General features: G+C 45.5%; 1 protein-coding gene across 1 annotated transcript; it reads left to right on the top strand.

Moving 5' to 3' along the window:
• Positions 1 to 1,293: 1,293 nt before the first annotated feature.
• LOC308163684 (leukotriene A-4 hydrolase-like) lies at positions 1,294 to 24,637 on the top strand (the record flags this gene model as incomplete). The annotated part of the gene is made up of 19 exons (XM_080537865.1): positions 1,294 to 1,449; positions 2,766 to 2,896; positions 3,067 to 3,187; positions 9,176 to 9,244; positions 9,501 to 9,605; positions 12,908 to 12,960; positions 13,129 to 13,201; positions 13,380 to 13,520; positions 13,630 to 13,653; positions 15,599 to 15,669; positions 15,778 to 15,889; positions 16,605 to 16,749; positions 17,150 to 17,253; positions 18,587 to 18,657; positions 19,218 to 19,272; positions 21,475 to 21,570; positions 21,778 to 21,860; positions 22,233 to 22,337; positions 22,810 to 24,637. 19 exons carry the CDS (start codon positions 1,294 to 1,296, stop codon positions 22,949 to 22,951), a joined length of 1,857 nt encoding a protein of 618 aa, XP_080393991.1. The 3' UTR covers positions 22,952 to 24,637.
• Between the last annotated feature and the right edge of the window lie 437 nt (positions 24,638 to 25,074).

Raw genomic sequence — 25,074 nt, 5'->3', positions numbered from 1 at the left:
ACCACAACTTTAACAAGGGTTATGCTCGCACCCATCTCAGGAGCAGGTGCATATCATTCTACGGAGTTACCATATGGAATGGGCTAGAGGAAAATATGAAGGAAAGCAGAAATATTGCTCTATTTAAAAAAAGTTTTTTTTTTTTTTTTTTTGTGTTAAATACCAAAATGAGGAAAGGGAAGGTTGTTAATCTTCTGGAAACTAAGGTGTGGTTTTCTGTGTCTTTTTCTTCTGTATTACATTGTGGATACTGATGTTTGTTATTTATTTATTTTGTGTTGTTTCAGTATTAAGAATAGAAAAATGATGTTTATTTATTTATTTTGTGTCAATATTAAGAATGAAAAAGTATTAGAACGGATGATACTGAAATATATGTATTAATTAATTGGATTATATAATGTAAGCATAATTGTTAAGTATAAACAGGGGTAGGACAGGCTTCTTCCTACTCCTTTTCGAACAATTGATAGGACTGTACTCTACATATTAGTTATTAGTTATTAATTATTTTTATTTTTAAATCATGTTCGAAATAAAGATTAATTCATTCATTCATATTCATTATATGACTGTAACTTGTGTATGACTGTAACTAAGATGCTTTGGTAAACAGCTAAAATAACACAAATTCTGTCTGTGACCAAATATATATGGGCCTAACTGTAGAATCCATTGCTGGAAATGTGTTTATTTGGTTTCCACCGTAGTAAGGCGATGACGTGGTCTATGCAAATATGCAGGCGCAATATGCAAATATGCAGGCGCGGTATGATGACGCGCTCCAACCACTCCAACCAAATATGGTCCATCAAGCTTCTGGGTGATAGGCGTGATGTCCGCAGCTGGATATACTTGGAGATATACGGTACTTGGCCAGCTGGGTGACAACGTTTATCTAACCCAATAGCGCCCTCTAGAGGGGGAAACCCTGCCATAACGCCGAATCTCTTGAAACGACATGATCACAATGGACTACCCACAGTTTTTCATAGTCTTATTTTTAAAATATTACACTGCCTCCTGCTCTGCTATATTTTTGGAAGAATATAATGTTTTAAAAAAGCGTAAATGTATGCAAAACATTTTAGGACGAGAAATCTTTTTTTTTAAAGCTAGATCTGGTAAATGTAGTTTGTTTGGTATTTCCTTTTGAGCGGCACCGGACACATTCAACTCCCAATCTAAACTATAAGTCCCACAATGCACCACGCAGAACGCTGTCACACCGCTGGTTGTAGTTTATAATGCATGCTCTCTGCGCTCTCTCTTCTTCATTCTCCCGGATCGACCATGGCTTCAGCTTCAGACCCCTGCTCCTTCTCCTCCTTCTCCAAGTGCGTTACCAAGCACCTGAACCTCACCTACCATGTGGACTTTGACAGCCACGTCCTCAAAGCGAAGGTGGCGCTCACAGTGGAAGTTCTGGAGGACCATTTCTCCTCCCTGGTACAATATAAGGCACCTTCCTCTCTCTGTTGTGAACAGTTGGCTAGCCGGCGAGCTAAGTTCATTCATTCTTCCTAGCAGACGCTACAGTAAATACCTTTGCATAGCCACCGGATCACTAACAAATGCGTCAGTGTATGAACAGGAGTATGAAACACAGCGTGTTAAGTTGCTGCTGTCAGGTCGCTCGGTGTGAGAGGTTATGTGATCGGCTGTGTCAGTGAAACTCCAGCGTATCAAAGGTTCACCTCTGCTACAATGTGTCAGAGATCATGTTTCGACTAGCATCGTTGCTACAATGTAATAGACTAGGTATGTATCAGTAGTAGTAGTAGTAGTAGTAGTAGTAGTAGTAGTAGTAGTAGTAGTAGTAGTAGTAGTAGTAGTAGTAGTAGTAGTAGTAGTAGTAGTAGTAGTAGTAGTAGTAGTAGTAGTAGTAGTAGTAGTAGTAGTAGTAGTAGTAGTAGTAGTAGTAGTAGTAGTAGTAGTAGTAGTAGTAGTAGTAGTAGTAGTAGTAGTAGTAGTAGTAGTAGTAGTAGTAGTAGTAGTAGTAGTAGTAGTAGTAGTAGTAGTAGTAGTAGTAGTAGTAGTAGTAGTAGTAGTAGTAGTAGTAGTAGTAGTAGTAGTAGTAGTAGTAGTAGTAGTAGTAGTAGTAGTAGTAGTAGTAGTAGTAGTAGTAGTAGTAGTAGTAGTAGTAGTAGTAGTAGTAGTATAATATTGGTATTGTGTTGTGTTGAATCGCGGGGGGTTAATAATAGGCTGATTCATAAATAGCGCTTTAGATTCAATCAAATCAGTTCCCACTTCTGCTTTTGTTTTCGTCACATGAACACATTTTCATTTCAGGGAAATCGTGTAAATCTACCAGCTCAGACGAGAGACACACCTTATCAGTGAATGAGATAGAAATATACCAGCCGCTGTTGAGACTTAAGCACCTGCACCACTAGTGACAGCTAGTGGGACTTTGACAGGCGTGGCAAGCCTGTGGACTTTAGATCTGAGGGTAGATTACAGGTGTGTTTTAGAGAGGCTGGTGGACTTTAGATCTGAGGATAGACTAATCCAGTCTTATTTTCATAAGTCTCGCGAGAGTTATCAAAATAAGGCTGGATTTTTTTTGGGTAAATCCTGTGAGATTTACCAAAATAAGCCTGGATTGTCCTTTAGCGACGTCGATGATGGAATACCCCCCCAGGTGTGTTTTAGGGAAAGTGGTGAGTCTTGTGTTTGATTGACACATTGGGCTTGGCAATGGTCCTTTGTAACAGTCGGTAACCCAAATGATTGCCTGTCTCTCTGTTTACTCCCTGCAGACTCTTGACACCAAGGACCTGACGGTCTCCAAGGTGACAGCCAATGGGCAGGAGGCGAAGTTTGCTCTGGGACCGAAGCACAGCTACATGGGAACCCCTCTAGAGATCGCCCTGCCCTTTGACCTCTCCAGGTAACCCCTAAAGAACACTCTGAGCCAATTAGCACCTTCAGTCGCCTTGAGAGAAGCATCAATAAACACACACACATAAAAAAGCCTTTTTTTTTCTGATCATACTCTTTTCACTTGTTGACACATTGTGATTAAAATACTGTGTGTGTGTGTGTGTGTGTGTGTGTCAGGGGGCAGCATGTGATCGTGGAGGTGACCTATGTGACGGCTCCCAGTGCTTCAGCTCTGCAGTGGCTCACTCCTGAACAGACCGCTGGGAAGACACACCCCTACCTCTTCAGCCAGTGCCAGGTAACACATTTTAATCATTTATTTCTGTCCACATAGAAACAAGTATACAGGGACACAAATACTGAAGGCACAGATGGGATGCATTCACAAACAGACATGGACAATGTCTTTCACATACAACAGGACAAGACTCACGGGTACAAGTAACACCGTCTCCGCCATATTTGGCGGCTGCCAATAATCGCAGAGACAGAGCAATACTTGCTGAGCCACACACACACACACACACCAGTGGCGGCTGGTGCTAAAATTTTTGGGTGGGGCACAGCAGTGTGGCGGGGGGGTCCTCTTTCGCCCGCGCAGCGCGCGTTTTTTTTCGCGTGCACGGTTTTTTCCCGCGTGCACGCGCATAAACACGCACTGGCGTTACAACCATTGTATCATTTCAACTTTCACCCTTAAAATGACCGTGTGGGCCATGGAGAAGTTACCCTGTCAACTACAGACACTGAGGTGGAAGAGTGACCGGTCTATGGACGTCGGTACGGTCCAATACCCAGTGTCAGACAAGGAGGAAGTCTAGTCAACAAGGCTAGTACAGGCCTCACAGCTACACTCAGGTTAATAAAGGTAGCAGATGAATATGTGTACTATGTGTCTGTGTGACATGGCTACATCAATGAGCAGAGATGAATGCTGCAGTCAGTAGTACAGTACTATCTATTTCATAGACACATGATGGATGATGATGGAGAGTGATGGTGGTCAACACATCACAGCAGGTCAACACATTCAATGATGTATCACAACCAGACCATGTCAGAAACACAACCAGACCATGTCAGAAACACAACAATGCATCAGCTGAGTTAAAGAAAACCAACTCTTACCTTTGATGACAGAACATGAGCCGTGTTTACCCGTACCTCCGCCTTGCTCCGCGCATATTGCTATGAATAGTTCGAAGATAGGTGCTTGCACGTTAGGTGCGAGGCTGCTTGGTTAACCCATTAGCGGGAACATTATTAGTTGCACAAAATAGGCTGATTTAATTGACCATGAACATCAGAGACAGACATTACGAATGTTCATTTAAAATACTCCGGAAGCCCGAAGTCCGGAAAACCGGCAGTCGGGAGTCCTCAGCATAATGCATTGTCTGCAATACAACAGGAGATTCAGGAGGACGCACATTTGTGCGCCCTGGCCAAGAAATAGAGACAGCCAATTGGAGCGCTGCTACAGCTCACGTGTAAATGAAAAGTATTCGTCCTGGCATAGACATCCATTGACCGGCGCCCCCGCGTTCTCCCCTATGTATATTAACAGTGAGTTTTACACACACACACAGATAAAAATGTTTATTGTATTGGAGGATTTTTAATGAATGCTGATAGGCGCCGACAGAATATCAGCCGCATTTTGTGAATAAACAATGTTTATTTAAAAAAAAAACTTTTTTTGTGAAGGTGGGGGCGGCGCCCCAGCGCCCTCTATCGGCCAGCCGCCACTGACACACACACACACACACACACACACACACGCCCCTACCTCTTCAGCCAGTGCCAGGTAACACACACACACACACACACACACACACCCCTACCTCTTCAGCCAGTGCCAGGTAACACACACACACACACACCTCTTCAGCCAGTGCCAGGTAACACACACCATACACACACACACACTCACGTTATTATTAATATTTACACGTCTGTTTGTCCTGGAGGGTTGATGGAATACCCCCCAGCTGCAGTAAGACTGTGTGTTCATTCCAGTCAGGATGGAATGGAATGGACTTTATTTGTCATTGCTACAGTACAGGTACCAAACAACGAAATTTAGGAGGGGTGGCTCCCCTGGTGTTAGGAAAGGGAAAAAAAAAACATTTTAGAAAAAGCATAAAAGCATAAAATCACAAGAAGGTAAGGAGCTGGTTTACATCAATAAAGGCTATGTACACAATCCACTGTACTATACTGCACAGATAGTCAACTAGGGTTGTCATATTGCACAAAAGTATTTTTTCACATTATTTTAAAGTGTCACAGTTTGCAGGCTTGAAAATGTACATGTTTGTGCCTCAGCACTAGCTGCCATACAATCCGTCCGGACTGTCGTGGGCCCAGAACTTAGGCCTTTTCTGTGTTCAGGGCCTTGACGGCCCTGTGGTAGAAGCAGTCCTTCAGTCTGTTTGTCTTAGCGGCCGGGGTCCTGTACCTCCTGTTCGAGGGCAGCTTGACAAAGTGTACGTGCCCAGGGTGGGTCGGGTCCCTGGAGATCTTGGAGGCCCTCCTGAGACAGCGTGTGTTGTACAGCTCCTCCAGAGAGGGGAGGGGGGCGCCGGTGATCTTCTGTGCTGTTCTCACGACTCTCTGTAGCGCGTTTCTCTCCGCTGTTGTGCAGCTGTGGAACCAGTTGGAGATGCCGTAGGTGAGGATGCTCTCCACTGCGCCGTGGTAGAAGGCCACCAGTATCTCCTGCTTGTTGTGTTCTTTCCTGAGGCATCTCAGGGTGTATAGCCGCTGTTGTGCCCTCTTGATGGTGCCTTTTGTGTTGTCCTTCCAGGCCAGGTCATCCCGCATGTTGTGTCCCAGGAATCGGAGGGTTGAGACTCTCTCCACGCTCTCTCCGTCGATGAGCAGGGGCTGGATCTCGGACTTTTTCCTCCTGAAGTCTACGATGAATTCCTGGGTCTTTGACTTGTTTAGCAGCAGGTTGTTAACCTTGCACAGCTTGCTCAGTTGCTCTACCTCATCCCTGTACGCCGCCTCGTCCCCCCCCGAGATACATCCCACCACGGTGGTGTCGTCTGCAAACTTTACGATGTAGTTGCTGGGGTGGACGGGGGTGAAGTCGTGGGTGTAGAGGTTGTAGAGGATGGGGCTTAGCACGCAGCCCTGGGGGGACCCAGTGCTGAGGCTGAGGGCTGTGGAGGTGTGGGGGCGGTCGGTCAGGAAGTCCTTGATCCACGCACATATAGAGTGTGATAGACCCAGGTCTAGTAGTTTGGTCACTAGCCTGTCTGGAAGGATGGTGTTGAAGGCGGAGCTGAAGTCCACGAAGAGCAGTCTCGCGTAGCTGTTTCCCCTCTCCAGGTGGGATAGAGTGGCGTGGAGAGTCGTCGCTATGGCGTCCTCTGTGGACCTGTGGGCTCTGTAGGCGAACTGGTATGGATCCAGGTTGGGCGGGAGGCGTGTGAGTATGTGGGCCCGGACTAGTTTCTCGAAGCACTTCATGATGATTGGTGTGAGTGCCACCGGGCGGTAGTCGTTTAGGCAGCTCACCGTGCTTTTCTTCGGGACTGGGATGATAGTTGAGGTTTTCAGGCAGGGTGGGACGGTGGCCTGGGACAGGGACTGGTTAAAGATGTTGGTGAAAACCCCGGCCAGCTGGTCGGCGCAGTCTCTCAGCACCCGTCCCAGGACGCCATCCGGCCCCGAGGCTTTCCTGGGGTCCACCGCCTTCAGTACGCGTCTCACCTCATGCTCTGTGAGGGTGAGGCTGCTGAGAGCTGGAGAGAGTGGTGTTTGTGTTGTGGTTACCTCCGTTCGCCCCTCGTCGAACCGGGCGTAGAAGGTGTTCAGCTTTCCCGCCAGCAGGGGGTCGTCCTCTGCGGCTGTGAGCCTGTTGGCTCTGAAGTTTGTCATCTGCTGAACCCCCTGCCACATCCGCCTGGAGTCGTTGCTCAGGAGGCATTCCTCAATCTTCTCTCTGTGCTCTGCCTTGGCCGCTTTGATGCCGCGCTTTAGGTTGGCCCTGGTGGAGCTGTACAGCGGTGTGCGCTTCCCTGCGAAGAAGGCGTTGTCCCTCTCATTTATCAGTTTTTGGACCTTCCCAGTCATCCATGGCTTCGTGTTGGGGTAGACCCGGACCCGTTTGTCCAGGGTGACTGAGTTGGTGCAGTTCACTATGTGGTTCAGAACCGACGACGTGTACTGTTCCAGGTCCTCATGCTCATATTCCTGCCATAGGGTGTCATTTAGGCAGATCTGCAGTGGAGCGGACCCTTCTGGCCAGGTTCTGACAGTCTTAGTGGTGGTGGGAGCACTTTTCCCCATTGTAGTGTATGCAGGAATCAGGAGGATTGACACATGGTCAGACATGCCTAGATGAGCTAGCGGACTAGCCTTGTAAGCACGTTTGATGTTGGTGTATACCTTATCCAGTGTTTTTTCTCCTCTCGTTGCACATTTTACATGCTGATAGAACTTGGGTAGTACTGCCTTCAGGTCGACATGATTAAAGTCCCCCGCTATGATGTGAATAGCCTGTGGATCAGTGCTTTGTTGGCTACTAATGACGTCATATAGTCGCGCCAATGCTACTTTGCTGTCTGAGCTAGGCGCTATATACACACATGTAATTAGCACCGCGTTAAACTCCCTAGGGAGGTATGTGGGTCGGCATTTAACAGTCAAGTATTCTAGGTCTGGGGAGCAGTGGCTACTTACAGTTTTCGTGTTTAAGCACCAGCTATCCTTCGTCGATATTATGATCCCACCTCCTCTTGACTTCCCGCTACGCTCCGTTCGGTCGGCGCGATGTAGCGTGCGCCCCTCTAAGCTAACAGTAGCGTCCACAATGTTGTCATTTAGCCAGGTTTCGGTCAGAATAATCACACAGCTATCCCCTACGATGCTGTTTTTGGCCACCTGTAGTCTCAGTTCATCCATCTTGTTCGTCAGGGATCTGACGTTAGAGAGGAAAATGCTTGGTAAAGCTGGTTTGTTAGGATGTTGTCAGACTAACCACAACACAACCCTTTCACAACCTCCTCAGCCAGCAGCTCTATGGTCACTGACACACAACCACTTCTGCTCTCTTACAGTGACTGACATGTCGTGAGCTTAGAATTATAAGGTTCTATCTCCGTCTAGGGCAGTTCAGAGATATTGAGCGTCAACGTTTTTACATTCCATTATGTTTTGTGAGATGGAACCTTTGTATTTTATTAATTACTAACTAAAAAATGTAAATATTTAAAAAATAACACCACACAGGCATTAATAAACACCTAATGGATCAGATTATGTACAAAACTAAATTTTGACCAAAAATTGAGATAGAACCTTATAATTCTAACGTCACAATGTCTATTCACTAGTCATCTTAACCAGTACCATATCATCACCTTCTTAAAATAATGGTTTAAGTCATATTTTCAAGTTTTGCGAAAAACAGAATAAACTGAACCAAATCTAGAATATATGATATTTAGGCAGAAACATACATTTCCTCAAAAGTGACGTAAGCCATTATTTTAAGAAGGTGACGATATGATATTGTTTTAACAAAAAACACTTGAACACTTTTTTTCCCTAAAGAATATTAACCAGTGGCATTCCATATAAAACATTTAAAAAATATATGTTTTACTAATTTTACCCACCCTCAACACTCCCCCAGCATTCCCGAGCTCCCCTCCTCCAGTGTTCTGTGTGTCCAAGGTGCGGGTAGAAGAGATGAGATCTACAGGACAGGGCCTTGACCACCCCCCCCACCCCTGCTGATATTAATACTAACAGCTTTACTATTGTTACATGGGTGATGGGGGTTAATTAGTTGGTCAGATTCAGGATTGCTTTTCTTAAATCCAATGTCCAGGTACACAAAAGTCAAATTATTAGGCTCAGGCTCAGGTTTCATTGTCCTCCAAAAGTTGCTGAATTTCCTCTTCAGCTCAGTTCTAATTTGAATGTAGACAGGTGGAGGGGAAGATCTACCCTCAGTAATGTGATGATCCTGTAGAATACATGTAGACCTGGGGGGTATTCCATCAACGTCGCTAAAGGAAAATCCAGGCTTATTTTTTTTATCAGTCTTGCGAGACTAATCAAAATAAGCCCAGATTTTCCTTTAATGACGTTGATGGAATACCCCCCAGGTGGAGGCCTTTCCTCATTCTGTTCCATACGTTACAATAAGCCCGTCCTCCGATTTCTACCTCCGCCAGCCTCGCCTGCTGTGAATGAGGTGGAGGTTTGGGGTGGAGGCCTGACCTCAGTGATGTGACGATGTCGTTGGCTCCTCCCCTCTCTCCAGGCCAATCACTGCAGGAGCATGGTCCCCTGTCAGGACAGCCCTTCTGTGAAGCACACCTACTACGCCCAGGTAACACACACACACACACACACACACACACACACACACACACACACACACATACACACACACACACACCTACTACGCCCAGGTAACACACACACACACACACACACACACACACACACACACACACACACACACACACACACGTGTGTAGGTGTCTGTCCCCAGAGAGCTAGTAACTGTGATGAGTGATTATTCTGTCTGTCTGTGTGTGTGTGTGTGTGTGTGTGTGTGTGTGTGTGTGTGTGTGTGTGTGTAGGTGTCTGTCCCCAGAGCGCTGGTGGCTGTGATGAGTGCCCTACGTGATGGACAGGAGCCTGACCCCCAGGACAGCAGCAGAGTCATCTACCGCTTCAGACAACCAGTCAGTCTATCACTCTATCTATCACTCTATCATCTACCCCTCTACCACTACCCCTCCAACAGAGTCATCTACTGTTTCAGACAACCAGTCAGTCCTCTACCTACTCCCCTATCACTCTATCTATCACTCTATCACGACCCCTCTACCACTCTGTCTATCACTATCACTACCCCTCTACCGCTCTCACTCTATCTATCACTACCCCTCTACCCCTCTATCACCACCCCTCTACCCCTCTATCACTACCCCTCTATCCCTCTAACAGAGTCATCTACCACTTCAGACAACCAGTCAGTTACTACCCTACTACCCCTCCATCCCTCTACCCCTCCATCCTACCATCACTCTATCACTCTACCGCTTCAGACAACCAGTCAGTCCTCTACCTACCCCTCTATCACTCTATCATCTACTCCTCTACCCCTCCATCCCTCTACCCCTCCATCCCTCCATCCTACCATCACTCTACCGCTTCAGACAACCAGTCAGTAACCCTAACCCCTCTATCACAATACCGCTTCAGACAACCAGTCAGTCTCTCTACCACTCTACCCCTCCATCACTCTACCCCTCCAGCAGCTGATGGACTGAAAAAATCAGGTGTAGTGCTGAGGCACAAATATGTACATTTCAAGCCTGCAAACTGCGACACTTTAAATAAATGTGAAATAACACTATTGTGCAATATGACAACCCTAGTCGTCTATCTGTACAGTATAGTATAGTGGATAGTGTACATAGCCTTTATTTATGTAAACCAGCTCCTTCCCTTCTTGTGATTTTTTTTTTTAAAGTTTTTTTTTTAAAATTTCCTAACACCAGAGGAGCCACCCCTCCTAAATTTCGTTGTTTGGTACCTGTACTGTAGCAATGACAATAAAGACCATTCATTCAATCATCACTCTACCCCTCCATCACTCCATCACTCCATCACTCCATCACTCTACCGCTTCAGACAGCCAGTCAGTCCTCTCTCCATTTCTACCCCTCTAATATGATAATAATAATAGTTTTATTGTCATGCAATCAACTTGTCAGTCAATTGTTGGAATTTCGTATTTTATGCTCTAGGCAAGGGGTCTGCCATAGAGGCGACCCTGGAGCAAATTAGGGGTTCAGTGCCTTGCTCAAGGACACCTCGACATGTGGTCAGCTGGGGTTCGAACCGCCAACCTTGCGATCATTAGACGCCGACTCTACCTCCTGTTGCCACTGCCACCCCTCTCATAGACATTGTCTCTTTCTATGAATCACTTCATCCATACCAGGGCCCCATTCCACTAAGGTGGATTATCTTCTAAGCCTCGATAAAGTTCTAAGCCTCGAAAATGTTTGCTTGCGTTCGGTTCCATCAATGTGGCTCAAATAATTCGCTGCTTGGTTGAGCTCCTTCTGAGTCAGATATAATTAGCCTGGTCGCGAGCAGGCTAAAACACTGGCTAAAGTAATACGTGCGTCAAAAAAGGCTCACAGGCGGAAACTAAACCCCGAACGACAGTTCCTCATGTGTCTTTTAGGAAATATTAGTTCCCACTTCACACGAGATAGATAGATTAGATAGTTTGACTGTGTGATAGATTGATAATTTGAAAGTGTGATCGATCGATAGATAGATAACCTGATATTTTGAAAGTGTGATAGATAGATAGATCGATGGATAAATAAATTAAAAAGTGTAAAAAATAAAATAAAATAAATAGGTATGTCTATCAACTTGCATTGTTGTCATCACAGCGGTCTGGTTGGCGTAGTGGTTAAGGCAGCCAGCTAGAGTTCCAAAGGTTGCGTGTTCGAGACTTGACTAAGTGATATATATATATATATGTTTTTACATTTAACCGAAGATTTCATGCAAAGGCTTCAAACACCATTGTAATCGTGTCAGTTCTTGTAAATTAGCCTGCACCATCATTTTATAGCCTACATACTTTTTTAGATGAGATTTTAGATTAGATTCAGACAACGAAATGCAGTAAAAAGTGTGTCCGAAGAGGGATTTGAACCACTGTCTAAAAATGACGAATAAATCCTATGGCAGCGGTCGGTACCACTAGGCCATCGTGGCGTTATGACGGTTTGTAGCCTGCTGCTGATATCACCACAGTAGTAAAATTCATTTATTAAAATATGAACATATAACAATAACTGGGGCTAGTATGACCTACGCATTTAATCGGTCAGCAATTTCTTGCCAAACCATTTCCCTCGCCTTGTTAATTGCGGCAGTATTGCACTATTTTACATCTTATTTTTCCGTCTTCATAAAGATCAATAATTCGGAATGCTGCGCAAATGTAGAACCCCTGCAGAGTGGAGTATCTTCATTTCGACAGATCGACTCTTCGGGGCTCTTTATGTCTGCGTGCACGCGCCCATATCGAAGATTTGTAAGCCGGTGTTCTGTGAACACTGATCACACAAGCCTGATCCTCGTTCGAGGAATCACCTGAGGCTTGAATTCCAATCCCGAGTTGCCTGATCGCCTGATTTATTTCAATCGCCGATATACTGATCCACCTTTAGTGGAACGGCCCCCTGTTCTATGACATCATCCCTACCTTTTCTATGACATCATCCCTACCTGTTCTATGACATCATCCGTACCTGTTCTATGACATCATCCATACCTGTTCTATGACATAATCCGTACCTGTTCTATGACATCATCCCTACCTGTTCTATGACATCATCCCTACCTGTTCTATGACATCATCCATACCTGTTCTATGACATCCCTACCAGTTCTATGACATCATCCCACCTGTTCTATGACATCATCCCTACCTGTTCTATGACATCATCCCTACCTGTTCTATGACATCATTCTTACCTATTCTATGACATCATTCCTACCTGTTCTATGACATCATTCCTACCTGTTCTATGACATCATCCATACCTGTTCTATGACATCATCCATACCTGTTCTATGACATCATCCCTACCTGTTCTATGACATCATCCCTACCTGGTCAGGTGTGTTGGCATCACTGGTACAAGGTACAGTCCTGTCAGGCAGCTGCTGAGGAGGCAGTAATGAGGTCGTTAAAGAGAACAGTTAGATTAGAGTTGGCTGTGTGTGTGTGTGTGTGTGTGTGTGTGTGTGTGTGTGTGTGTGTGTGCGCGCGCGTATATATGTGTGTTGTTTCCCATTAATTACCTAGACTGGCAGCCGCCATAGTCTCATAAAGAACTGAAGATATTTGTACACGTGAGCGATGCGATCTTTGGGATCCTTCCTGCATGTGCTGCAGGTCCATATGATGTAGAGCTGTCGCTAACTGACCTTTCACCCCTCCCAGGTGCCTATGCCCTCTTACCTCATCGCCATCGTGGTGGGAGCTCTGGAGAGCAGGTACACACACACACACACACTCCCTTCCTTCCTCCTAATCTATCCTATCACTTTCTCACACTTACTAACATTTCACTAGGAATGTATTCATGTAACACATGTGTTGTTGTTGTTGTTGTTGATATTGTTGATATTGTTGTTGTTGATATTGTTGTTGTGGTGTACCAGGGAGATCGGGCCCAGGAGCGCGGTGTGGTCAGAGAAGGAGTTTGTGGACAAGGCAGCATTTGAGTTCTCAGAGGTGAGTGTGTGTGTTTGTGTGTGTGTGTATGTGTGTGTGTGTGTGTGTGTCCTAATTATCCATGAGGAGAATGATGATTAAGTATAAGATCTCTAACATGTGTGTGTGTGTGTGTGTGTGTGTGTGTGTGTGTGTGTCGTGTGTGTGTCGTGTGTGTGTGTGTGTGTCACCCTCTCAGACAGAGACCATGTTGAAGACAGCGGAGGACCTGGCGGGCCCCTATGTGTGGGGTCACTACGACATCCTGGTCCTGCCCCCCTCCTTCCCCTACGGGGGCATGGAGAACCCCTGCCTCACCTTCGCCACCCCCACCCTGCTGGTGAGAACCCCCCCCCCCCCCCCCCCACACTGCTGGTGAGATGGGCCACCTCTCTGTCTGTGTTGAGGTAACTAAGGTAACTTTGTTTCTTGTTGTTGTTTTCTTGTAGGCTGGAGACAGGTCCTTGTCTAATGTAAGTACACTGTGTGTGTGTGTGTGTCTAATGTAAGTACACAATGTGTGTGTATGAGTGAGAGTATACTGTATGCATCTGCATTTGTTTCAAGTTTATTGTCACATTACACATAACGTGTACAATTATTAAGCTTTGGTTCCTGACATTGCAGCACAAGACTATAGGCAATAGGCATAATTCAAGATAAAAAAGTGACAATAGTGTGTGACAAAACTTAGGGTTAGGTGTGTGTGTGCATATTTCTATATCCACCTGTTCAGGTGTATTTACAGTTAGGTCCATATATATTTGGACACAGACAGACTTTTTGTAATTTTTGCTGTTTACCAAAACATCTTCAAGTTACAGTTATATAATATGGGCTTAAAGTGCAGACTCTCAGCTTTAGGGTAAGGGTATTCACATCTAAATTGAAGGAAGGGTTTAGGAATTACAGCTCTTTAATATGTAGCTCCCTCTTTTTCAAGGGACCAAAAGTAATTGGACAATTGATTCAAAGCTGTTTCATGGGCCATTTCTTTATCAATTAAGCAGGTAAAAGGTCTTAGTTGATTCCAAGTGTGGCATTTGCATTTGGAAGCTGTTGCTGTATACACACAACATGCAGTCCATCAGAGAGATAGCAGGAACATTAGGAGTGGCCAAATTAACTATTTGGTACATTCTGTGAAAAAAAGAACGCACTGGTGAGCTCGGCACCACAAAAAGGTCTGAATGTCCATGGAAGACAAGAGTTGTGGGTGATCACAGGATCCTTAACATGGTAAAGAAAAACCCCTTCACAACATCCAACCAAGTGAAGAACAGTCTCCAGGAGGTAGGCATATCATTATCCAAGTGTACCATAAAGGGAAGACTTCACATGAACAAATACAGAGGGTTCACCACAAGGTGCAAGCCATTCATAAGCCTCAAGAATAGAAAGGCCAGATTAGACTTTGCCAAAAAAAACATCTAAAAAAGCCAGCCCAGTTCTGGAAGAGCATTCTTTGGACAGATGAAACTCAGATCAACCTGTACCAGAATGATGGGAAGAAAAAAGTATGGATATGGCTTGGAACGACTCATGATCCGACGCTTACCACATCATCTGTAAAACACCTTGGAGGCAGTGTGATGGCATGGGCATGCCTGGCTTCCAATGGCACTGGGTCACTAGTGTTTATTGATGATGTGACAGAAGACAGAAGCAGACAGATTAATTCTGAAGTGTTTAGGGATATTCTGTCTGCTCAGATTCAGACAAATTCAGCAAAGTTGATTGAAAGGCGTTCACAATACAGATGGACTATGACCCAAAACATACTGTGTAAGCAACCCAGGAGTTTTTTAAGGCAAAGAATTTGAATATTCTGCAATGGCTGAGTCAATCACAAAACTAGAGGCAGAAAGACCCACGAACAAACAACACCTGAAGACAGCTGCAGTAAAGGCCTGGCAAAGCATCACAAAGGAGGAAACCCAGCATTTGGTGATGTCCACGGGTTCCAGACTTCAGGCAGTCATTGCCTGCAAAGGATTATCGACAAAGTATTAAAAAACGTACATTTTATTTATGATTATGTTAATTTGTCCAATTACTTTTCAGCTCCTGAAAATAGGGGACTGTGTATAAAAATGGTTGCAATTCCTAAACGTTTCATACAATCTTTTTGTTCAACCCCTTGAATTAAAGCTGACAGTCTGCACTTCAATTACATCTCAATTGTTTTATTTCAAATCCATTGTGGTGGCGTATAGAGCCAAAATTATGGAAATTGTGTCACTGTCCAAATATTTACGGACCTAACTGTACCTGTGTGTATTTACCTGTACAGGTGTATTTACCTGTGTGTATTTACCCGTGTGTATTTACCTGTACAGGGGTGTGTGTGTATTAACTTGTGTGTATTTACCTGTACAGGTGTGTGTGTATTGACCTGTGTGCTCCTCATCTCTCCAGGTCATCGCCCATGAGATCTCTCACAGCTGGACTGGTAACCTGGTAACCAACAAGACCTGGGAGCACTTCTGGTACGATCCGCCAAAACCTCTCAACGTTGCACAGTGCTCTCTCAAAGTTTTCACAATGTACTTCCTTCCTTGTTCCTTCCTTGTGGTCATGTGACTGTCATGTGACAGGCTGAACGAGGGTCACACGGTGTACCTGGAGCGTATGATTGGCCGGTGTATGGAGAGCGAGCAGTTCAGGCAGTTTAAAGCCATGGGGGGCTGGAAGGACCTGCAGGAGGCGGTGGGTGAACACACACACACACACACACACACACACACACACACACACACATCAAAACTTTTTTTGTTGTTGTAATTTTACCTAGCGGGAGCCTGTAAAGATTGAATAGTAGCGGTCCAAGGATTGATCCTTGAGGGGCACCAAAAGTTATTGCAATCCACTCAGATATATAATTGCCAATGGAGACTAAATCCTTTCTGTCCGCTAGATGGATCTTAAACCAATTTAGGGCAGTACCTGAAAGTCTGACCCAACTTTCTAGTCTGTCCATCAGAATTTCATGATCAACGGTGTCAAATTGTGATTGGGGCGAAACTCGGATTTAAATTTCTCAAGGCAGCCATTAGAAATCAAAAAGTTATTACATTTCTTATGAATAATCTTTTCAATAACTTTTCCTATAAAAGGTAATTTAGTTAAAGGTCTGTAATTATTTAGAACAGACGTATCTAGGCTGCTCTTTTCTAATAGAGGCTTGATTACCGCAGGTTTCAAAGTCTCCGGGAAGATGCTCGATTGGAGGCATAATGCTATGATAAATATATGATATTAACGTAAATATACTCAAGAATAACACATCCCACAACTCCACCGACAAATAACCTCCTTACCTGTTGGTTCCTGAGCGGTGTGTGTGGTGTTTGTGAGGGAGTGTGTTGGTGTGCTGTACAGGTGTGTCCCAGCCACATCTGACCTATGACCTCTGCTCCACCAGGTGAACACGTTCGGGGCTAAGAACCCCCTGACCAACCTGGTCCCTGACCTGTCTGAGGTGGACCCAGATGACGCGTTCTCCTCGGTGCCGTACGAGAAGGGCTTCGCTCTGCTGTACCACCTGGAGGAGCTGCTGGGCGGCCCCGGTGAGACACACACACACACAGATATACACACACACACACACACACACACACACACACAGATATACACACACTCACATGCACACACACACACCTTACGCAACCACAGACTCACACACACACACACACACCTACCTACCTTATACACACCTTATACACACAAACGCACCGATTGTCATTCACTGGCTATGAATAACTTTCTTTAAATTAATTAGCTATTATCTCTGAATACTTCCAAACTACTATTGTACACACACACACCCTCAGCCTGACATACAGTAGAGCTGTGTTTGTAACCCTGGCCTTGTGATTGGCTGTGTAACGCTGGTGTTGTGATTGGCTGTGTAACCCTGGCTTGTGATTGGCTGTGTAACCCTGGCTTGTGATTGGCTGTCTCCTGCAGAGGTCTTCATGGGATTCGTCAAGTCATACGTTCAGCTGTTCTCCTACAGCAGCGTCACCACCGAGCAGTGGAAGACCCACCTCTACACCTACTTCAACAACCAGGTAACTATCTACCTGTAGTCATGGTAACTATCTACCTGTAGACAAGGTCACTATCTACCTGTAGACAAGGTCACTATAGACCTTTAGAGATCAGGGAAGCCAGCTCACTAAATATTTTTTAAAAGAAAGCTAAAAATGCACTTCTTCAATATAGCCTTCAACTAGCTTATCTGCACCTGCCCACTGCTCATTTGCCAGCTACTGCACTTTAAATGTTTTATCAACTAGCCCTTTTTTAAATTTATTTTTATTGTATTTTCTTTACCTTTTCTTTTTACTGTTTTCCCCTGCTCTTATATTCACGTACACAGACTGACTAGTTGAAAGAGGTGTGCAAAAGAAAGAAAATGTAATGTTGATACTGAGTAGTTGGATTTTTGGTGCAAGGTCTAGTAGAGACTGAGAACGTACACAGAGACTGGGAACGTACACAGAGACTGAGAACGTACACAGAGACTGAGAACGTACACAGAGACTGAGAACGTTCACAGAGACTGAGAACGTACACAGAGACTGAGAACGTACACAGAGACTGAGAACGTACACAGAGACTGAGAACGTATACAGAGACTGAGAACGTCTGAGAACGTACACAGAGACTGAGAACGTATACAGAGACTGAGAACGTCCACAGAGACTGAGAACGTACACAGAGACTGAGACAGACCTTTTCCAAAAACTGTTTGTGGTGCTGGTGGAAAGCCAGTGGGAAGTACAGAAAGACTGTGTAAGGTAGGGAGATGAAAGGGATATGGAAAGTTAGATCTTTACCTTTTCTTTTTACTGTTTTCCCCTGCTTTTATATTCATTCTATGCATGTATATGTTTTTATATGTTTTTATATTCACTTTATGTTCTTATTCCTGTTGTAAAGCACTTTGAGCTGCATTTCTTGTATGAAAGGTGCTATATAAATAAAGCTTTACTTACTTACTTACTTACACTATCTACCTGTAGACAAGGTAACCTCTTCACCTACTCTCTGGCATTGCACACTCCTGGTTTGCTTCCTATCTGGCGGGTTGCTCCTACCAGGTGACATGGAGAGGATCGTTGACTTCTCCACAAACCCTCACCACTGGGGCTCTGTCCTGGGGCCCTGTCCTGGGGCCCCTACTGTTCTCCCTCTATACCAAGTCTCTTGGCTCGGTAATCCCTTCACACGGGTTCTCCTACCACAACTACGTAGATGACACTCAGCTCTTCCTGCCTTCCCCCCCCTCTGACCCTCATGTGGCAACTCTCTCTCTCTCTCTCTCTCTCTCTCTCCCCATCTCTCTCTCCCCATCTCTCTCTCTCTCTCTCTCTCTCTCTCTCTCTCTCTCTCTCTCAGGTGGACATTCTGAACAAGGTTGACTGGAACGGCTGGATGCACACCCCAGGCATGCCCCCCTATACACCACAGTGAGTTAACCTTCCTGTTCACATGGTTATACACATATATATATATATATATATATACACACACACGCAGTGCTGTGTAAGTAATGGGACAGTGAAGCATTTCTTTTTCTTCTTTTGTCTCTCCACTCCAAGAGTTAAGATGTGAACTCAAACACACAGTACTGTGAGGTTAAGGTAGACATTCTCGGTACTATGAGGTTAAGGAAGACATTCTCAGCTTTTATTAGTGTGCTTGCTGTAAGCTGGGTGGGTTAAAGACAAGCGTTCTTCGCCGGGGGGTAGTGGGGGGTGGCCCAGGTTCAGGGGGCTGGCTCAGAGGCCACTGACCTGCCCCCTACTGGCTGTGAGGGGCAAGCACACTTCACCATTTCCACAGAAATTGTATCTGTCTAGTTTGATGGTATTTTTTTACATATTGGTTTCACCCGTCAGAAATTGAAAACACTTTTGATATATAGTCGTCGTCGTCCATAACTGTGAGAGGCACACAACTGTGTTCATGTTCATCATGTCTTTCCTGGTCCTCTTAACTCTGCACCCCCCCCCTCTACCTCCCCCAGGTATGACACCACCATGGCGGACGCCTGCATTGCTCTGTGCCAGAGATGGGTGAAGGTGAGGACCGTACCTGAGACACATGGCTGCATGGAGCTGTCACTCTGTCACTCTGTCACTCTGTCATTCTGTCATTCTGTCACCCTGTCACTCTGTCATTCTGTCATTCTGTCACCCTGTCACTCTGTCATTCTGTCATTCTGTCACTCTGTCATCCTGTCACTCTGTCACTCTGTCATTCTGTCACTCTGTCACTCTGTCATTCTGTCACTCTGTCATTCTGTCACCCTGTCACTCTGTCACCCTGTCACTCTGTCACTCTGTCATTCTGTCACTCTGTCATTCTGTCACTCTGTCATTCTGTCACCCTGTCATTCTGTCATTCTGTCATTCTGTCATTCTGTCACTCTGTCATTCTGTCACTCTGTCATTCTGTCATTCTGTCATTCTGTCACCCTGTCACTCTGTCATTCTGTCACTCTGTCATTCTGTCACTCTGTCATTCTGTCACTCTGTCATTCTGTCATTCTGTCATTCTGTCACCCTGTCACTCTGTCATTCTGTCACTCTGTCATTCTGTCACTCTGTCATTCTGTCACTCTGTCATTCTGTCACTCTGTCATCCTGTCACTCTGTCACTCTGTCATTCTGTCATTCTGTCACTCTGTCACTCTGTCATTCTGTCACTCTGTCATTCTGTCATTCTGTCATCCTGTCACTCTGTCATCCTGTCACTCTGTCATCCTGTCGCTCTGTCATTCTGTCACCCTGTCACTCTGTCATTCTGTCATTCTGTCACTCTGTCATTCTGTCACTCTGTCACTCTGTCATTCTGTCACTCTGTCATTCTGTCACTCTGTCACTCTGTCATTCTGTCACTCTGTCACTCTGTCATTCTGTCACTCTGTCACTCTGTCACTCTGTCATCCTGTCACTCTGTCACTCTGTCATCCTGTCACTCTGTCATCCTGTCGCTCTGTCATTCTGTCATTCTGTCACCCTGTCACTCTGTCATTCTGTCACTCTGTCATTCTGTCACTCTGTCATCCTGTCACTCTGTCACTCTGTCATTCTGTCATTCTGTCACTCTGTCACTCTGTCACTCTGTCACTCTGTCACTCTGTCATTCTGTCATTCTGTCATCCTGTCACTCTGTCATCCTGTCACTCTGTCATCCTGTCGCTCTGTCATTCTGTCATTCTGTCACCCTGTCACTCTGTCACTCTGTCATTCTGTCACTCTGTCATTCTGTCACTCTGTCACTCTGTCATTCTGTCACTCTGTCATTCTGTCACTCTGTCACTCTGTCACTCTGTCACTCTGTCACTCTGTCATTCTGTCACTCTGTCACTCTGTCATTCTGTCACTCTGTCACTCTGTCACTCTGTCATCCTGTCACTCTGTCACTCTGTCATCCTGTCACTCTGTCATCCTGTCATTCTGTCATTCTGTCACCCTGTCACTCTGTCATTCTGTCACTCTGTCATTCTGTCACTCTGTCATCCTGTCACTCTGTCACTCTGTCATTCTGTCATTCTGTCACTCTGTCACTCTGTCATTCTGTCACTCTGTCACTCTGTCATTCTGTCACTCTGTCACTCTGTCATCCTGTCACTCTGTCACTCTGTCACTCTGTCATTCTGTCACTCTGTCACTCTGTCATTCTGTCACTCTGTTACTCTGTCATTCTGTCATTCTGTCACTCTGTCACTCTGTCATTCTGTCACTCTGTCATTCTGTCACTCTGTCACTCTGTCATTCTGTCATTCTGTCACTCTGTCACTCTGTCATTCTGTCACTCTGTCATTCTGTCACTCTGTCATTCTGTCACTCTGTCATTCTGTCATTCTGTCACTCTGTCATTCTGTCATTCTGTCACTCTGTCATCCTTTCACTCTTTCATTCTGTCACTCTGTCATTCTGTCACTCTGTCATTCTGTCACTCTGTCATTCTGTCACTCTTTCATTCTGTCACTCTGTCATTCTGTCATTCTGTCACTCTGTCATTCTGTCATACTGTCATTCTGTCACATACAGTGTCTGAAGTGCATGTAGTAGTGTGTAGTGTGTTAGTCTGCCCGTTTCTCTGTTTTTGTCCCTCTCTCTCTCTCTCTATCTCTCTCCCTCTCCCTATCTCTGTCTGTCTCACTCTCTCTGTCTGTCTGTCTGTCTCTCCCTCCCTCTCTCTCTGTCTGTCTCTCTCTCACTCTTTCTGTCTCTCCCTCCCTCCCTCTCTCTCTCTCTCTCTCTCTCTCTCTCTAGGCCAAAGAGGGAGATCTGGGAGGTTTCAGTGAAGCGGATGTGAAGACTCTCTCCACCCACCAGCTCATTGAGTTCCTGTCTCTCCTCCTGCAGGAGGTAAGCACACCTGTCACTCACCTGGTCACCATGGCAACCTCACACACAGCCCCACATGACTGATGGTTGTTTAGGTTAATGTCGCCAGCCTCACCCAAGTGAAAGTTACGTTCAACAAAAAGAAAAGGAAAGTTGGCGCCATGGTAACTGCTCAGCGTTCCGAAGCTGCCTTATGACTGTGTGTGTGTGTGACTCCTCCTTCTTCAGGAGCCCCTCCCCCTGACCCATATGAAGCGGATGCAGGAAGTGTACGACTTCAACGCCTTCAACAACTCTGAGATACGCTTCAGGTGAGTGACGCATGGACTCCACTGCAGCATGTCTGTCTCTCTGTAGCCTTCTCTCATTGGCTAGGAACACGACTCCTCCTCTCCTCCACTCACGTCCTTCTGAAAACCCCATTGGAGGAGAAGATCTAGGCTCCTCTCCTTACATATTGTTGAGTTCAGTTTAGTTCCTAACAACTGAGAAAAGGCTTCTATGTGTCTCATCACCTGTTGTGTGTCTCTCTCTCTCTCTCCCTCTCTTCCCCCTCTCTCTCTGTCTCTCTCTCTCTCTCTTCCCCCTCTCTCTCTGTCTCCCCCTCTCTCTATCTCTCTCTCTCTCTGTCTCTCTCTCTCTCTCTGTCCCTCCACTCCCTCTCTCTCCCCCTCCCCCCCCAGGTGGCTGCGGATGTGTGTCAAGTCCAAGTGGGAGGACATGGTTGCCATGGCACTGAAGATGGCGACAGACCAGGGCAGGATGAAGTTCACCCGGCCACTCTTCAGGTAACCGCCGGCAACGATATCTGGAATCTGGATTCATTGTTGTGTTATCTTGAACTGAATAAGACTGAACTTTTTTTTTTTTTAACCCGTATTCAGGTCTGTCTCATTGAGATAAAAATGCAATTCACCAACGATGACACACATACATCACAAACAAATTACAGACGCAGACACACTTACATTACAAACAAGTTACAACCATAACCATTCTGATTGGCAGACTAGAAAGTTGGGTCGGACTTTCAGGTACTGCCCTGAATTGGTTTAAGACCTATCTAGCGGACAGAAAGGATTGTGTCTCCATTGGAAATTATATCTGAGTGGATTGCAATAACTTGTGGTGCCGCTCAAGGATCAATCCTGGGACCTCTACTATTCAATCTTCACATGCTCCCGCTAGGTCAAATCTTCAACAACTCACTACTACTTCTGTATGACATATGTTAGTTTTTTTCTTCTTCCTGTGTGGCAGAGAGGTGTATAACTTTGAGAAGTATCGTGAGGAGGCGGTGAGGATCTTCCTGGCCCACCGTGCCTCCATGCACCCTGTGACGGCCAGCCTGGTGGCCAAAGACCTGAAGGTGGCCGACACCGGCAAGAGCACCGGCTTCTAACCAGAACCACCACCGGCCGGGTCCACACCACAGAGACACCACAGAGTCCACACCACCAGGGTCCCACACCACCAGGGTCCCACACCACCAGGGTCCACACCGGGCTGCTCTGAACCACCAGAGGAAGCCAGAGGAAATCTGACCCTTAATGACTCTCTGCCCTGCTAGGGGGAGGTACTCAGAAGTGGTCTCTTTATTTGTTTGTTTGTTTTAATGTCGAGGTATCCGTCTCAGGACAGAGGAGAGAACTCGTGATTTTTATGAAAAGGAACTTAAAAAAGGGTTTGTGACAGCTAGCTGAGTTCAGCACCAGGGCGTGTCTGTGCTGGTGTTCATCACAGTGTTTCCTCTATATGCATTTATTCGTGGCGGGCCGCCACTAATTGATTCAGACAGTCCACTTTGATTCAGGCTGCGCAGAAAGGCAGCGAGTTATTATGACCGGAGAACAGAAAAAAAGCAGATTGAAGCTAGATTTAGGCCGCTTCCAGACCAACATTTCGTTACGATTTAGGGCGTAGTTATTTACAATATGTTACAATGTTGCAATTAACCTCGTCGTTTGTGTTCGCACTGCAATCGAGACTGAATCGCTCTCAACAGGCGCGCGGCGCGAGGCGACGCGCTTTCAAAACAGTTTTGTGATTGGTCCGAATTTAGCAGGACATTTGGATTTCTCTTTTAGCCCGTCGCCGGTGCCTTTAATCCCGTATCCTAATCGAAAATGCAACATCCTCAGCGACGACTGTGGGTTATTGCATTTACTGCTGTTCTCTGGTTCATGTTCTTATACCAGTGCTCAGTATAGAGTATTTTAAATGAACATTCGTAATGTATGTCTCTGATGTTCATGGTCAATTAAATCAGCCTATTTTGTGAAACAAATAATGTTCCCGCTAATGGGTTAACCGAGCATTCTCGCACCTAACGTGCAAGCACCTAGCTTCGAATTATTCATAGCAATAAGCGCGGGGCAAAAATAATCTATTGCCTCTAAAATCACCACGAACAGAACGGCGGAGGTACGGGTAAGCAGGTCTCATGTTGGTGTCCTCAAAGGTAAGAGTTGGTTTTCTTTAACTCAACTGATAGCATTACCTTGCTGTTGTTGTTTACCGAATGCTCCATCTGACTGTCACACTGTGATTTTACTTGTGTAAACAGTTAATGAGTAACGTTAGCCGGTTTTGTGCGTGTACTCTCATGTAGGCCTACTTCGTATTGATCTTTCTCTGTGTGTGTGTGTGTAATGCGCGTTCCGCATGTTCCGCTGCAGCTGTAGGATGTGTTGGTATTTGATCACCTTCTATATAAAATCACCTGCTCGGCTTTAATGACTTAACCGCTATTTAAGAAATTATAATTGTTGCCACCCTCTAGTTTTTGGTGAAACTACGTCTTTGTTTTGAGCGCCAGTGCGCGTTTTATGCGCGTGCACGCGGAAAAAAATGCGCGCGAAAGACAACCGCTCCGCCACTAATGTGAAAAATCCTGGAGGAAACACTGCATCATGCTATGTTCAGCACCAGGGCGTGTCTGTGCTGGTGTTCATCATGCTGTTTCATCACTGCAGCCTTTCCCCCCAATGTAATTAAACACCTTGATGATGCTCCAGAGAGCAGGAGAATAACGCCTGTGTCCTTTGTCTTGTTTCTCATTAGGGGGGTATTCCATCAATGTCACTAAAAGAAAATCCAGGCTTATTTTGATGAATCTCACGAGCTCTTCTGCTTGTTTTGGTTAAAACTCGCTGCTGCATTTTGGACTATTGCACTCCCCCCCCCCCACATATTTCACGATGAGCAAATAACCATCTGGTTGTCATCAACTGCTGCAGACAGGGTCTGAGGCAGGAGTAGAAAGCCTTTCACCATCATAAATACACTTTTATGAACGTTATTTCCATTCCATTTCACGTAAGGACATATTATGATGAATGCATGTGTCATTAACTAGTTACATCATCAGTGTACCGCACATAGCTTGTTGTCGTTTATTGTAAACAAGTGCTCCTGAATATTCTTCCGAGGCCTGCCCTGTGCTGGTTCGACGCAATGACACACATCATTCCAGTCAGACATGGAGGTTTACTCCACCTACATTTGAGGCATGGGTTTGGTCGT

Source organism: Nansenia antarctica (assembly GCF_963989245.1).
Source record: "Nansenia antarctica genome assembly, chromosome: 8".
NCBI classification, from domain to species: Eukaryota; Metazoa; Chordata; class Actinopteri; order Argentiniformes; family Microstomatidae; genus Nansenia; species Nansenia antarctica.
Note: the sequence above shows the minus strand (reverse complement) of the source record. Positions and strands in the feature narration are given on the sequence as shown.